The 17,145-nt window shown below is 36.1% G+C and overlaps 1 protein-coding gene across 11 annotated transcripts in view; it reads right to left on the minus strand.

The window, feature by feature from the left end:
• AKAP9 (A-kinase anchoring protein 9) overlaps positions 1-17,145 on the minus strand; it is a 164,536-nt gene that overhangs the window by 22,654 nt on the left and 124,737 nt on the right. For all 11 annotated transcript variants that reach the window (XM_012450841.3, XM_012450835.3, XM_012450840.3 and 8 more), the window contains 9 exons: positions 14,805-14,957; positions 14,280-14,459; positions 12,327-13,400; positions 9,999-10,139; positions 9,006-9,491; positions 8,530-8,593; positions 8,293-8,414; positions 7,557-7,748; positions 6,842-7,030 (listed from right to left, as the gene is read on the minus strand). In XM_012450841.3, the coding sequence (XP_012306264.2) occupies positions 6,842-7,030; positions 7,557-7,748; positions 8,293-8,414; positions 8,530-8,593; positions 9,006-9,491; positions 9,999-10,139; positions 12,327-13,400; positions 14,280-14,459; positions 14,805-14,957 (2,601 nt within the window). The remainder of the gene's footprint in view (positions 1-6,841; positions 7,031-7,556; positions 7,749-8,292; positions 8,415-8,529; positions 8,594-9,005; positions 9,492-9,998; positions 10,140-12,326; positions 13,401-14,279; positions 14,460-14,804; positions 14,958-17,145) is intronic.

Consider the following 17,145-nt stretch of genomic DNA (forward strand, 5'->3'; position numbering starts at 1 on the left):
GGCAAGCAGGGTCTGGAGTGGACCTCCAGCAGTCCTGCAGCAGAGGGGCCTGACTGTTAGAAGGAAAACTAAAAAACTGAAAGAAATAGCTTCAACATCAACAGAAAGGATGTCCACTCAGAGACCCCATCAGAAAGTCATCAACTTCAAAGACCAAAGGCAAATAAATCCACGAAGATGCGACGAAACCAGTGCAAACAGGCTGAATTCACCAAAAATCAGAATGTCTCTTCTCCTCCAAGGGATCACAACCCCTCACTGGCAAGGAAACAAAATTGGATGGAGAAATAGTTTGACAAATTGACAGAAGCAGGCTTCAGAAGGTGGGTAATAACAAACTTCTCTGAGCTAAAGGAGCATGTTCTAACCCAATGCAAAGAAACTAAGAACCTTGAAAAAAGGTTAGAGAAAATGCTAACTAGAATAACCAGCTTAGAGAAGAACATAAACGACTTGATGAAACTGAAAAACACAGCATGAGAACTTTGCGAAGCATACACAAAATTTAATAGTCAAATTGATCAAGCAGAAAAAACGATCAGAGATTGAAGATCAACTCAATGAAATAAAATGAGAAGGCAAAATTAGAGAAAAAAGAGTGAAAAGAAATGAACAAAGCCTCCAGGAAATATGGAATTATGTGAAAAGACCAAATCTATGTTTGATGGGTGTACCTGAATGTGACGGGGAGAATGATGCAAATTTTTTCTGAGACGAAGTCTTACTCTGTTAACCAGGCTGGAGTGCAGTGGAGCGATCTCAGCTTACCGCAACCTCTGCTCCCCAGGTTCAAGCAATTCTCCTGCCTCAACCTCCTGAGTAGCTGGGATTACAGGCGTGTGCCACTGTGCCTGGCTAATTTTTGTATTTTTTTTTTTTGAGATGGAGTTTCGCTCTTGTTACCCAGGCTGGAGTGCAATTGTGCGATCTCGGCTCACTGCAACCTCTGCCTCCTGGGTTCAGGCAATTCTCCTGCCTCAGCCTCCCATGTAGCTGGGATTACAGACACGCGCCACCACGCCCAGCTAATTTTTTGTATTTTTAGTAGAGACAGGGTTTCACCATGTTGACCAGGATGGTCTCAATCTCTTGACCCTGTGATCCACCCACCTCGGCCTCCTAATTTTTGTATTTTTAGTAGAGATGGGGCTTCACCATCTTGGCCAAGCTGATCTTGAACTCCTGACTGCATGATCCACCCACCTTGGTCTCCCAAAGTGCTGGGATTAGAGGCATGAGCCACCACGCCTGGCTGTGACAGGGAGAATGAAATCAAGTTGGAAAACACTCTTCAGGATATTATCCAGGGGAACTTTCCCAACCTAGCAAGGTAATCCAACATTCAAATTCAGGAAATACAGAGAACACCACAAAGATATTCCTCAAGAGCAACCCCAAGGCGCATAATCATCAGATTTACCAGGGTTGAAATGAAGGAAAAAATGCAAAGGACAGCCAGAGAGAAAGGTTGGGTTACCCACAAAGCCCATCAGACTCACAGCAGATCTCTCTGCAGAAACCCTACAAGCCAGAAGAGAGTAGGGGTCAATGTTCAACATCTTTAAAAAAAAGAACTTTCAACCCAGAATTTCATATCCAGCCAAACTAAGCTTCATTAGTGAAGGAAAAATAAAATCCTTTACGGACAAGCAAATGCTGAGAGATTTCATCAATACCAGGCCTGCCTCACAAGAGCTCCTGAAGGAAGCATTAAACGTGGAAAGGAACAACCAGTACCAGCCACTGCAAAAACATACTAAATGGTAAAGACCATCGACACAATGAAGAAACTGCTTCAACTAATGGGCAAAACCACCTGCTAGTACCAAAATGGCAGGATCAAACTCACACATAACAATATTAACCTTAAATGTAAATGGGCTAAATGCTCCACTCAAAAGACACAGACTGGCAAATTGGATAAAAAGTCAAAACCCATTGGTGTGCCGTATCCAGGAAACCCATCTCACCTGCAAGGACACACATACGCTTAAAATAAAGGGATGGAGGAAGATTTACCAAGCAAATGGAGAGGAAAAAAAAAAAAAAAGCAAGAGTTGCAATCCTAGTCTCTGATAAAATGAACTTTAAACCAACAAAGATCAAAAGAGACAAAGAAGGGCATTACATAATGGTAAAGGGATTAACGCAACAAGAAGAGCTAACTATCCTAAATATATATGCACCCAATACAGAAGCACCCAGATATATAAAGCAAGTTCTTAGAGACCTACAAAGAGACTTAGACTCCCACACAATAATAGTGGGAGACTTTAACACTCCACTGTCAATATTAGACAAATCAACCAGACAGAAAATTAACAAGGATATTAAGGAAGTGAACTTAGATCTGGACCAAGTGGACCTAACAGACATCTACAGAACTCTCCACCCCAAATCAACAGAATATACATTCTTCTCAGCACCACATCACACTTACTCTAAAACTGACCATATAGTTGGAAGTAAATCACTCTTCAGCAAATGCAAAAGAATGGAAATCATAACAACCAGTCTCAGACCACAGTGCAATCAAATTAGAACTCAGGACTAAGAAACTCATTCAAAATTGCACAACTACATGGAAACAGAACAACATGCTCCTGAATGACTACTGGATAAAAAATGAAATGAAGGCAGAACTAAAGATGTTCTTCAAAACCAATGAGAATGAAGATACTATGTGCCAGAATCTCTGGGACACATTTAAAGCAGTGTCTAGAGGGAAATTTATAGCACTAAATGCCTACATGAGAAGCGAGGAAAGATCTAAAATTGACATCCTAATGTCAAAATTAAAAGGACTAGAGGAGTAAGATCAAACACATTCAAAAGCTAGAAGACAAGAAATAACTAAGATCAGAGCAGAACTGAGAGAGAGACACAAAAACCCTTAAAAAAAAAAATCAATGAATCCAGGAACTGTTTTTTTTTTAAAGATCAACAAAATAGACCACTAGCCAGACTAATAAAAAAGAAGAGTGAAGAACTGAATAGATGCAATAAAAAATGATAAAAGGGTATCACCACCGATTCCACAGAAATACAAACTACCATCAGAGATTACTACAAACACCTCTATGCACATAAACCAATAAATCTAGAAGAAATGGATAAATTCCTGGACACTTACACCCTCCCAAGACTAAACCAGGAAGAAGTTGAATCCCTGAATAGACCAATAACAAGGTCTGAAGTTGAGGCAGCACTTAATAGCCTGCCAACCAAAGAAAAGCCCAGGACCAGACAGGTTTACACCTGAATTCTATCAAACGTACAAAGTGGAGCTGGCACCATTCTTTCTGAAACTATTCCAAACAATACAAAAAGAGGAAATCCTCCCTAACTCATTTTATGAGACCAACATCATCCTGATACCAAACCATAGCAGAGAGACAACTAAAAAAAGAAAATTTCAGGCCAATATCCATGATGAACATTGATGCAAAAATTTTCAATAAAATACTGGCAAGCCGAATCCAACAGCACATCAAAAATCTTATGCATCATGATCAAGTTGGCTTCATCCCAGAGATTCAAGGCTGGTTCAACATATGCAAATCTATAAATGTAATCCATCACATAAACAGAACCAAAGACAAAAACTACATGATTATCTCAATAGATGCAGAGGCCTTCAACAAAATTCAGCAGCCCTTTATGCTAAAAACTCTCAATAAACTAGGTATCAATGGAGCGTATCTCAAAATAATAAAAGCTATTTATGACAAACCCACAGCCAGTATCATACTGAATGGGCAAAAACTGGAAGCATTCCCTTTGAAAACTGGCACAAGACAAGTGTGCCCTCTCCCACCACTCCTATTCAACATAGTTTGGAAGTTCTGGTCAGAGCAATAAGGCAAAAAAAAAAAAAAAAAAAGTGTATTCAATTAGGAAAAGAGGAAGTCAAACTGTCTCTATTTGCAGACGACATGACTGTATATTTAGAAGACCCCATCGTGTCAGCCCCAAATCTCCTTAAGCTGATAAGCAACTGCAGCAAAGTCTCAGGAAACAAAATCAATGTGTGGAAATCACAAGCATTCCTATATATACCAATAACAGACAGAGAACCAAATAATGAGTGAACTCCCATTCACAATTGCTACAAAGAGAATAAAATGCCTAGGAATACAATTAACAAGGTGTGTGAAGGACCTCTTCAAGGAGAACTACAAACTACTGCTCAAGGAAATAAGAGAAGACACAAACAGATGGAAAAATATTCCATGCTCATGATTAGAAAGAATCAATATCATGAAAATGGCCATATTGCCCAAAGTAATTTATAGATACAATGCTATCCCCATCAAGCTACCATTGACCTTCTTCATAGAACTAGAAAAAAAACACCTTAAACTTCATATGGAACCAAAAAAGAGCCTGCATAGTCAAAACAATCCTAAGCAAAAAAACCAAACAAATAAAAAACCAAAGCTGGAGGCATCATGCTACCTGACTTCAAACTATACTACAAGGCAACAGTAATGAAAACAGCATGGTTCTGGTACCAAAACAGAGATATAGACCAATGGAACATAACAGATGCCTCGGAAGTAATGCCACACATCTACAACCATCTGATCTTTGACAAATCTGAAAAAAAAACAAGCCATGGGGAAAGGAATCCCTGTTTAATAAATGATGTCGGAAAACTGGCAAGCCATATGCAGAAAATTGAAACTGGACCCCTTCCTTACACCTTATACAAAAATTAACTCCAGTTGGATTAAAGATTTAAACGTAAGACCTAACACCATAAAAACCCTAGAAGAAAACCTACACAATACTATTCAGGACATAGACTTAGGCAAGGATTTCATGGCTAAAACACCAAAAGCAATGGCAACAAAAGCCAAAATAGACAAATGGGATCTAATTAAACTTAAGAGCTTCTGCACAGCAAAAGAAACTATCATTAGAGTGAACCAGCAACCAAGAGAATGGGAAAAAATTTTTGCAATCTACCCATCTGACAAAGGGCTAAGATCCAGAATCTACAAAGACCTTAAACAAATTTACAAGAAAAAAAAACCCCATCAAAAAGTGGGTGAAGGATATTAACAGATACTTTCCAAAAGAAGACATTTATGCAGCCAACAAACATGAAAAAGTGCTCATCATCACTGGTCATTAGAGAAATGCACATCAAAACCACAGTGAGATACCATCTCATGCCAGTTAGAATGGTGATCATTAAAAAGTCAGGAGACAACTGATGCTGGAGAGAATGTGGAGAAATAGGAACACTTTTGCACTGTTGGTGGGAGTGTAAATTAGTTCAACAATTGTGGAAGACAGTGTGGCAATTCCTCAAGGATCTAGAACCAGAAATACCATTTGACCCAGCAATCTTATTACTGGGTATATACCCAAAGGATTATAAATCATTCTATTATAATGGCACATGCACACATATGTTCACTGCGGCACTGTTTACGATAGCAAAGTCTTGGAATCAACCCAAATGCCCATCAATGATAGTCTGGATAAAGAAAATGTGGCACATATACACCATGGAATACTATGCAGCCATAAAAAAGGACGAGTTCATGTCATTTGCAGGGACATGGATGAAGCTGGAATGAAACCATCATTCTCAGCAAATTGACACAAGAACAGAAAACCAAACACCACATATTCTCACACAGAAGTGGTTGTTGAACAACGAGAAGACATTGACACAGGGGGGGAAACATCACACACCAGGGCCTGCTGAGGGATGGGAGAGCTAGGGGAAGAATAGGAGGGGGTGTGGGGTTGGGGAGGGATAACATTAGGATAAATACCTAATGTAGATGATGGGTGGATGGATGCAGTAAATCACATGGCATGTGTATACCCATGTAACAATCCTGCAAGATCTGTACATGTAACCTAGAACTTAAAGTATAATTTTAAAAATGTGTGCTTTATCATTTTGCTTAACCAATTCTCCAGAAAAGTTCAAATGTCCAACTTTTAACATTTTATCCTATTGTACCACTGTATCTATTGATGTCTTTTTCTTCATTGAAGGGAATCTTCATTATTCTGATTCCATATTTGCAGATTTGTCTTCTCACTAAAATTTATTTGTAACTCTCAATTCCATACTTGTATTGCTTTCATGGTCTTCCACAGAAATGCACACAGCAGCAAAAAATTTAAATGGTCCAATATGCATGTCCCCGGCTAAAGTCAAATCTTTTTACAGTGTATTTAGTGACTTTTCAAATTTTTGTGCATTTTATTTGTGATTTCACTGTTCAAAATGGGCCCCAAAAGTAGTGCTGAAGTGCTTTATGGTGTTCCTAAGTACAAGAAGGCTGTAATGTGCCTTAAGGAGAAAATTTGGGTCAGAAAAGTTTTTTTTCAGGCATGAGTTATAGTGCTGTTGGTGGTGTTCAAGGTTTATCAATCAATAATACATAGTAACTAAGGTGTCTTAAAATAGAATCCCCTATAGACAAGGTACTGATGCATCCATCAGTTGTGACCAAAGGCTTACAGGAACCTAACCTTGTATTTCCCTTAGGAGCAATAACTCCTCGATGTTCAGAGCAACTTTATAGAACATAACCAGGTGCAAATAATGAGAATTTACTATTACTCTTTTAAATTTGTTTGGAATTATTTTGTTGCTCTTTTTCTAATTTTCTACGTTAGAAAATTAGCTCATTAACTTTCAGTCTTTCTTACTTTCTAACACAGTAAGTTAAAATATTTATGGTATTTTTTTTCTTAAATATTCATAGTGGCTCTTATTAAAATCTTAACCGTCATACTTAAGACTTTAAAATCAATAACCATTTACTTATTTCTATTAAAGTGTTCTTTAAATGAAGTTTCATTATACCTGTTCTTGTATTCTCTGTTCCAAGCAGTTTAATAAACCAACTGCATCTGTAGTACCCAGAGCTGTCAGCTCCGTCCGAAACGCCGCTAGTAAAACACTATGTTCTTTTAAGAAAACTTGTTGAAGGGCAAGCAGTAGTTCACCTCGCCAGTCTGAGATGCCCTCATGAGATTGAGAACCATCATAAACCTAGCAAAATACATATAACAAAATTAGTTTTCAAATAAGTATGTTTTAAAAACATTCTAAAAATATTAATCTACTAAGCAAAGTAATTAAAAGTCTAGAAGCATGTGTATTTCTTTTCTTTTTTTTTTTTCTTTTTGAGACAGAGTCTCACTCTGTTGCCCAGGCTGGAGTGCAGTGGTGTGATCTTGGCTTACTGCAACCTCCACCTTCCAGGTTCAAGCAATCCTCCTGCCTCAGCCTCCCAAGTAGCTGGGATTACAGGCACCTGCCACCATGTCTGGCTATTTTTTGTATTTTTAGTAGAGACGGGGTTTTGACATGTTGGCCAGGCTGGTCTCGAATTCCTGACCTTAGGTGATCCACCCACCTTGGCCTCCCAAAGTGCTGGGATTACAGGTGTGAGCCACTGCTCCTGGCTGATTTTGAAGTGTGAAAATATATACAGTTATTCATGCAAAAACATGTATAAAAGATAATTTAATTTGTAGTGTATTATTATTGTGCATGCTTAGTATTCTTTGGGTACCTCAGCTTCTCTTTGCAGTTGCATTTTGGTAATTAAATCCTTAAGAGATGAAATTATACTGAGGTAAGCTTTTCTCTCTTCTAGCCAAGATTCTGAAGCCTGCTGAATAGAATGGTCCTCGCCATCACTATAGGGTGACTCAGTGAGAGAAAGCACCTGCATGCCTTCATTATGGACAGCTCTCAGTAATCCCTAGAAAACAAAACCGAAAAGCCAGAATTATGACAACTTCTTCATGGACTGAAAAATTAGACATACAGAGAGAAATAAATTTTGAGCAAGATAGCCTGCAGAGAGAAAACTCCAGCCCAACATTACTGAATACCTTCTTCCTGTGGAGGGGTAGGCCAACTCCGGTAGATGGCCTATGACTTTTCATAGCTCTCATCTCTAAGTTCCTTCTGTTTGGCTAACGTACTCTTCCTAGGTTTACTGATAAGCCACTGATTTGACCAAAAGAAATACATGGGATATAACTTCTACTCTTTGAGATTACTTTAAAAATTCTGACAAATAAAAACATCAGGAATAAGAATTATTAAGAAAACAAGTCTTCATACATATCATCATTAAATCTATTATTTATCTGTGAAATATGGAAATAAAATAGATCTCTCAGGTTCCTTCCAGCTATGCAATTCTCTCTTCAGAAATGAACCCACCTTCTAATGAACTGCTATGTTCAACATGGAAACAACACTGGGTAAGTTAATAAAAGGTATCTATCTTTTAATACCTTTATTTTCTTTGGAAAGGAATCTATTGAACTTTCACCTTCTTCTCCTCGGCCTTCTGATGCTGTGTCAAATCCCTGACTGTGTGTAAGATAAATTCCCTGACCCCAGTCTGATCCAGAATCTAAAAAAAGAAAATCATTTGCTGTTAAAAAAAAAAAAAATCAACCCCCAATCTGCAAAAAACCAGTACTTCTTAAATAAATACTAGAAACATTACAGATATTTATATAACTTACCACTGGAGCATATTTCTCTTGTTTGGTAAGCATCAGAATGTGTTAATTCAGGAATTGAGGATCCCTAATTAGAGGGAAAAAAATACATTTTTTTTGCTTTAATAAAAATAGAATACAATGAATTATTTTGCTGGTTTCTAATGTGGTAAAGAAATCAATCAAATCTGTCACACCTTTCATAATAAATGAAATTATTCATGGTTTTTAACATGTCTGTTTCTTCGTGAATATTACAATGAGAAGAGACATTCATGAATTAAGAAATGATAACATGTTCCAAATCCATACAGAAACATCATACATTAACTCTACACAATGGAAACATTTAAAACATTTTAAACTAAAAATTCTTTAAATTTAAAACAGTTTAAAAACTATTAAAATTGTGATAGTATCATAAGGAAGAGACTGCCCCAAGTTTATTTTCTCTTAAAAGCACACAATGTTGAAAGACACATATTATAAAAACCAAATACCTCTTTACTTCTCAGACACTGTATCACTGCCTTCAAGGTACCACATTCCTCTGTCAGCAACTGAACAGTAACATAGTGTTCCCTCTTTAAGGTTTCAGTCTCTGAAATATGTCTAGATTCCATGTCCAAAATTTCAGCAGCATGTAGTTCTTGCATCTGTTCAATTTTTTCAGTAAACTGATTGATTATTTCAGTAACTTCTTCTGAGGAACATTCACTCTGTAAATCAATTTGTATTCCTGCATTTTTAACAAGAGTTTGTGGAGTCTGATTGCTGCTATTGACCTTCAGAGTACCATCTGTCTGGGATGCAATGCTCTTACTCAATTTTATAGGAAGTGGCTCGAACATGCAGATCTTTTTGTTTTCTTGTACCTCAGTCTCATCTTCTTTTTCTAAAATGGACAATTTCTCTTTTGCCTCTGTGAGGTGATCCCTAACTTGGCTTAAGCCCTTTTGAAGAGATGCCATATTTGTTTCTTTTACCTAAAACATAATGAATAGAACAGAGCATTCAGTTAAAATCTTTCCATATTAAGTGTAGAATTTAAAGGGGGTAGGAAGAGTGTAATTCATGATTATATGTTCATTTTCCTCAGAGTAGCAGGAAAAACATTTCAGAAACACTCATAGTTTACATATATATTTGTATGTATGTAGGGTCATAGATAAATATAGAAGTGAAATAATTCTATTAGCTTCTATTTTTGGTTCTCATGGAATATACAGTTCTCTTTAACAACTTTCTACTCTTTCATTAACAGAATGGAAATAAAAAGTATCACCCTAACAAAGATTTCCAAGAAAATCAAGCAAGAAGATGTTGATAAAGAAATTTATAACAATGAAAGTTTTCATCAAATCCACAAAAGACTTCTTAATCTAGCTTTTAAGTTATGGAGCTTGATTTATTCTTAAAGAAGAGTATATACTTTGAAACGAAATTAAGATAGGTAAAGTCAGTAAATTAAGGAGCTATGTTACTTATCTTACCAAAAGTTCTTCTTGAAGTTTTTCAGTCTTTTCTTTGTAACTGTCAAGTTCTGCTTTGGTAGCCACTGATTCAGCTCTAAGAGCCTCAGGTTCATTAAAAAATCCACTTTCTTCGTTGGTATGAAATAGCTTAGCAGTTGTCTGAATTACAGTGGAAAATGCAAGAAACACATCATTTAAAAAATATATAGCTAAATTCAAGGCACTTATATATTCTAATAAAACTATCCAAGGAAATGACTGCCTATAGATAAACGGAGCAGCAACAAATTAATGCTCTTTCCAAAAACAGAGAAGATTTTTCAGAACCATCATCTTGTATTCTTGAGAAAATAATGATTTTCTGGGAATAAAAGGTAAATCATGTCATTTGTGTGCATCCTAAAAATTTATAAATCGTTACTGAAAACATTCTTTGTTACCATTCAAAAAGTTCTTCATATTTATATCACTTTCCTCAAAAGAAACCAAGTGCAATTAAGCTATTTCTTAGAACTCACACATGGAAAGTTACATTACTATTTTAGGCTGGGCACGGTGGCTCAGGCCTGTAATCCCAGCACTTTGGGAGGCTGAGAGGGGTAGATCACTTGAGGCCAGGAGTTCAAGGCCAGTCTGGCCAACATGGCGAAACCCTATCTCTACAAAAAATACAAAAATTAGCCAGATGTGGTGGTGCATGCCTGTAGTCCCAGCTATTCAGGAGGGAGAGGCTGCAGGTGAGCCAAGGCTGCGCCACTACACTTCAGCCTGGGTAACAGAGTAAGACTCTTATCTCCAAAAAAAAAGTTATATTACTATGTTAATTATTTATAACTTATAGTAACTTAGTACCAATGAATGAGGAAAAAGCCAGAGGATTATTATTCTTTGCAAAATACATTATATAATTAAAGAATTGTGATTTATCAGTTAATCTCCTGGTGTTTAGAGAAGACTGAAGTCCTGCTACCCAAAGTTATAAATTTATAAGGTGAGAATTTGGAGGGAAGAAAAGCCCTTGTCCTATCCATCATATGCTAAGAAATAACTGTGACTTCAGATCTTTACATAAGTAAACTTACAGAGGTCAACTACACATTTTTACTTAAAATGGATGAAATCTATTATCAGGCATAAAATCTGTAAAAGCTGTTCAGGTGCGGTAGCCAATGCCTATAATCCTAACACTTTGGGAGGCCAAGGAAGGTGGATCACTTGAGGTCAGAAGTTCGAGACCAGTTTTTGCCAACATGGCAAAAACCCTCTCTACTAAAAACAAAACACAAAAAAAATTTAGCCGGGCATGGTAGTGTGTGCCTGTAATCCCAGCCTCCTGGAAGGCTGTGGCAGGAGAATCACTGGAATGCGGAAGGTGGAGGCGGCAGTGAGATGAGATTGCACCACTGCACTCCAGCGTGGGTGACACAGTAAGGCTCTGTCTCAAAAAAAAAAAAAAAAAAAAAAAACTGTAAAAGCTAATGATATGTCACTTACACATTAATTAATTCAGTAGATACTATTAAATAAAGGATTTTTTTTCTGTAAAGTCTGCATTCTTTACATATTGTTTGCATTCTTTACATATTGACTTAATTTACATATTAAGTTAATCCTAATATATTTTCATACTTATTATTACTTAAAAGGAATGATAACATATAACATGCATATTAGAAGGAAGTTAAGAAAAAAATCCCCCCAAGTCCTAAAGGAAATTTGCTAAAGTTAATGTTTCTTAGTTTCTTCTGACTGCTCCATTAAAATGATGATGTTAATGAAATAAACATCATATTTGAAGGCCACAAAATACAGTCTGTATCCATTACTTAAGCGATAATAATATGACTACACAGTATTAACTTAAATTTGGCCTGAGGCTGTCTCTGTCTTGAGTTCCTATGTAAGGAACTGCAACCTAACTTAGGAGTATGTAAGCAAACTGAAAACCTAACTTAGGAGTATAATAAACAGCCAAGTCTTAGCTAATGACAAGCAGGCAACTGAGCAGACCATGTCCAAATAAGGCAAACACCTAACTGTAACTAATCAAGCTATTTCTGCACTTTATTTGGTAGTTCTGTTTATAAATATTCACTGGCCACTGTTGCACAAAAGAGATTTGTGAAAGTCCTCAGGTTCTGAGTGCTACCCAATTCATGAATCCTTCTTTGTTCAAATAAACTCCTGTAAATTTAGTCTAGTTTATCTTTTAACAAGAGGTTTTTTTTTATAAGTGGTATATTTTTATTAAAAACCCTTTTTGTATAAATTGCTAGATGTAAACAGAACATCTTATTTAGTAAATTCGTAATTATTTAAGTGAAAATAATCAAATACAAAACTAACCTTGAGAACTTCAAAATCTTGAGGGCTTCTTTTCCTTTCTTTCCCTCCCTGTTTTTTTTCGTTGCCCTCTAATAGCTTTTGTAGTTCTAGCAGCTTCTTTTCTTTTTCTAAAGCATTTTTCTCTGCAATTTCTACTTGTTCTTTTTCTAAAATCAAACTAGTATGCATTTCAACAACCTGGCTTTCTAATTCTGATATTCTCAAGGTTAATGCTGATACATTTGACACTGACTCATCTTCTCTTAGTTGATTTAAATTCTGTATATTTGTTCTCTCCGGTTCTGATGAATTTTTTTTATTATCTTGACAGAACTTTGCATATTCCTGAACTGCCTCAAGTTGGATTTGACTCACAAGAGCAGCAGCCACTTTTTCTTCAAGTATTTTCTGTAAGTTTACAATCTTCTTTTGAAGCATTTCTATTTCAGACTGGCTTTGTTCTTGCATATCTTTTATTTGTTTATAGCACTGGGTAAGTTCTAAGTCCTTTGCACTAACAGTGCTCTCAAGTTGTAACAACCTTGTTTCCAAATTAATTATGGAACCTTTACCATTTTCTTCAAAAGATTTGAGACATGTCTGATTTTCTAGGGATTTAAGAGCATCCTCTGTAAGGACTACTTCCAGTTCAGGTTTGTCTTTGCTCAGATCATCCATAGCTGTGTTAAGAGTTTTCTCTGGTATACTTTGAATGTTTTCCATACTTTCACGTTCTCTCTTTAAGCGGAATAATTCCTGTGTTAGCTGATTCATTTTAAAATTGGTTTCTTTAAGTACATTTTTTGTGAAGGTCATTTCTTCATTAGTAGTTTCTACTTGCTGTTCCAAGGCCAACTTTTCAGCTATAACCATATCCAATTGATGTTTTAAACTGTCTGCTTCTTCTGGGAGGGAATGAGCATCCACTGATGTCTTCTGTCCAATATTTGCCAATTCCTGTTGAAGTTTTTCAATCACTTCATTGAGCTGCTCTATTTCTTCTTCTCTATTTCTCTTCACACATTCTTGATCACTCATCAAACATTCTATTTGGGTTTCAAGATCCCTTATCAGTTCATTTTTTTCTTCAATAACCTATTAATGAAAAAGATAACATACATAATATAGATGTATTTACATTTTGAAAATTTTACTTTATTTTAGGGCAATACCTGAAAGAGATAATCACACACAAAAATAATATACTACTTCTCAGGCATACTACCTTACTTTAATTTCATTATAGACCAATATCTCCCCCATCACATCAAACAAGGCTCAGAAAGTTCTGGTAAGTACAAAGTAACATAAGCTTTTAGTTATGGATTCTCTATTAGGAAAATAGTCAATATCAATACTTCTTATTTGAAAAGGATTAGGTGTGGAAATAAAGTCTACAACTGATGGCACCAAAGGTAATTACCTTACTTAACTCATATTAAATAGAAGAATTTATAATAGATTTGGTTAGAATAATATGATAAAATCTAAGTCACAGAGCCTCTCTGAAAAACATTAAAATCCTTTGACAATATTAGGAGGGGAGAAAAACATATATAAATTATTAAGCTAATGTGTCTTTGCTTTTTTTTTTTTTTTTGAGACAGGGTCTCACTCTGTCACCCAGGCTGGAGTGCAGTGGCATGATCATGGCTCACTGCAGCTGGGACTACAAGTGTGTGCCACCATGTTCAGTTAATTTTTATATTTGTTGTAGAGACAAAGTTTCACCATGTTGCCCAGGCCGGTCTTGAACTCCTGGGCCCAAGCAATCCACATACATATTTGGCTTCCCAAAACATAAGGATTACAGGTATGAGCAACTGTGCCTGGCCACCAATGTGTCTTAATAAATTAAAATTAATGAATTAAAAGAGAATTTTTTTAAATTAAATGGGAAGCAACATTATAACCATTTTGCCCTTTAAAACTCTGGCTCATATTAATTTTATAATCAATTTTAAATGAATATACCTTGTTATCTGTTGTAATTTTAAGCTGCTGCTGGAGTTTCATAATTTGTTCATTTAATTGGTCAATTTCTACCTCTTTTTCCTGTATTATTTGAGCAAATTTCCCAAATAGCACATGTTGGTCCTGAGTAGACAGAGCATCAGATTCCTTTATGGCAAGTCCCAGTTTCTCCATGTCATCCTAGGAACAAAATAATCCTCACAGTTGGATATATCATTACATGTCATTTTCAGAACATAATTACAAAAGATAATAGAGCCTATAATGTACAATGAATAAAACTAGAGATACCATATGGTTATTGTAAATCAACAATTCTTAAAATATTTTCATACATAATCCTAAAATTTTCATTTATGATAGTCAGATGTTCAGGTTGGGCTGAAAATAAGTTCTATGCAAATATGTCTGCCAGTTAATGCCCCTCTATTAACTATTATTTAACAGCTAGATTTACTGAATGCTTAATAAATAGGACTGAAACTATGAATTATTTATAGTTAAGAGTTTTTCTAAACTAATTACCTTAAATAATTTGTTTTCTTGTTCAAGTTCTTGCAGGCGGGTAGTAGATTCCTTTTTCTGTATTTCTAATTGCATATGTAGTTGTTGAACTTCTTCATTCTTATTTTCCAGTTCTTCTCTAAACTGTTCTAATTGCTCTTCTAAGTTTGTAATCTTTAATATAAAAATTATCAAAAGAGAAAAAATGTTTATACAAATGTTTATCAAGATAAAATGAAGAGTGCTATATTAGCTTTACAACGTATGTATGCCTAGAACATGAGTCATAAGAATAAAAGAATGTGGTTTTTCTAAGCCAGGAATAACCTGTGTTACCTGTGTTGTTCCTAGACATGTGCAAACTGGCCACCCTTAAACTATCCTATGCAAAGGAGAGAGGAAACCTTCTCAAGAAGGATAAAAGGAGCCATTTCCTACCTAAATATCTTCTCATGAAGCAGAAAAGTCAAAGAAGGAAGGGAAAGAGTCCATATAATAAATCTTAGTTTATGTTACATTTAGTTGCTATCAAAAGGCCTAGAAAAGTTGTAGAATTGTTTTTTTAAGCCACCATATAAGACTAACTCATTTTAGTCCACAAATATCTAATTAACTCATTAAAAGGTCTGGCTGCCATGTGGCTTGTTAAGCAGAAGGAAGCCGAGGTAGAAACTAAGACTAAGAGGCCAGGCGCGGTGGCTCACGCCTGTAATCCCAGCACTTTGGGAGGCCGAGGCGGATGGATCACGAGGTCAAGAGATCGAGACCATCCTGGTCAACATGGTGAAACCCCGTCTCTACTAAAAATACAAAAAATTAGCTGGGCACTGTGGCGCGTGCCTGTAATCCCAGCTACTCGGGAGGCTGAGGCAGGAGAATTGCCTGAACCCAGGAGGCGGAGGTTGCGGTGAGCCAAGATCGCGCCATTGCACTCCAGCCTGGGTCCATCTAAAAAAAAAAAAAAAAAAAAAAAAAATACAAAAAATTAGCTGGGCATGGTGGCGCAGCTACTCAGGAGGCTGAGGTAGGAGAATTGCTTGAATCCAGGAGGCGGAGGTTGCGGTGAGCCGAGATCGCGCCATTGCACTCCAGCCTGGTTAACAAGAGCGAAACTCCGTCTCAAAAAAAAAAAAAAAGAAAGAAACAAAGAAACTAAGACTAAGAGATCCTTAGGTCTGAATTACAAAAACCTAGAGTAAATGAATTATACAGTTTCAGGAGAAAATTAGATAGTTCCTATAGATAGGACAACAGAAATTTATTTAATTATTTTCAGGATGGGATGGATTATCAACAATGGCAAAGCAACTGCTTTTTGATGGTTAGAGACTGAAACTAATGAATATTAAGAACTAGTTATTTTTATATTTAAAATTGGTTTTGACAGATGATAGTAACATTCATTTAACTCACTAGTTTGTTGCTACTTAATACAAAGTGAATAAATAATTTCTAAATGTCTATTTGCCTCATGATCGAAATTGCTGATCAAAAAGCAAACTAAGATGCAGGAGCATCTCTGTTATCTAAGACAACAGAGCCTGTCATTGGGAGCACTTAGTGATAAGTGGCTCAGAAAGTAGCCTATAAATAATTTACTGCCTTAGAAACTGAAGGAGGGCACTGCTGATTACACACTAACAAATCACATAATGAGAACCATATCTGAACATTGGTAAGTCCTTAAAAATCAGTTAGTTTAGCGTTTCTTAAACAGAAACAGTATCAATATTAGTAGTAATAGCCATTACTTGTAAACAGTTTACTGCTAAACACTGTACAAAGTGCTTTTTATGTATTATTTCTTATGTAACAACCTTATGAGACCTGTTCTATGAGTATCCCCATTTTAGAGATGAGGATGGGCATCACAGAAAGGAGGAATTTGTCTTGAGGCCACATGGCGAGTATGTGGAGAAGCCAGCTTTTGAACCTGACGAGTTTATCTCTGAATCTTCCACTCTAAACTATCAGTTATCCTGCTTCGAATAACTAATGTCTAAGACTTACACTTAAAAAATTTTCTTTAACCTTGGTTATTAAACTCAGTAGACACTGAAATACATTTAATGACTGAACATAAATAATTATCAGGTTCTTGAAAATTGTAATGATTATATCTTCTTCAAAGTGTTCTAACATAGTATTTACAACTATCCTTACATTTCTACAACTACTTTGATGACAAGATATTATTTTAAAATTAACACATAAATAGTTATTTAAGTTCAAAATTGCCGCCCTACCTCACATGACATTTCCTTTTTTCATTCAACAGTTTATGACCAAATTCTCAACTCTGTGATATGATGCCTTGCTATTCAAAGTGTGGTCTCGGGAGTGGCAGAGGTGGTATCATGTG

Source organism: Aotus nancymaae, unplaced genomic scaffold (assembly GCF_030222135.1).
Source record: "Aotus nancymaae isolate 86718 unplaced genomic scaffold, 86718_ANA_hifiasm-v0.15.2.pri h1tg000025l, whole genome shotgun sequence".
In the NCBI taxonomy this organism is placed as follows: Eukaryota; Metazoa; Chordata; class Mammalia; order Primates; family Aotidae; genus Aotus; species Aotus nancymaae.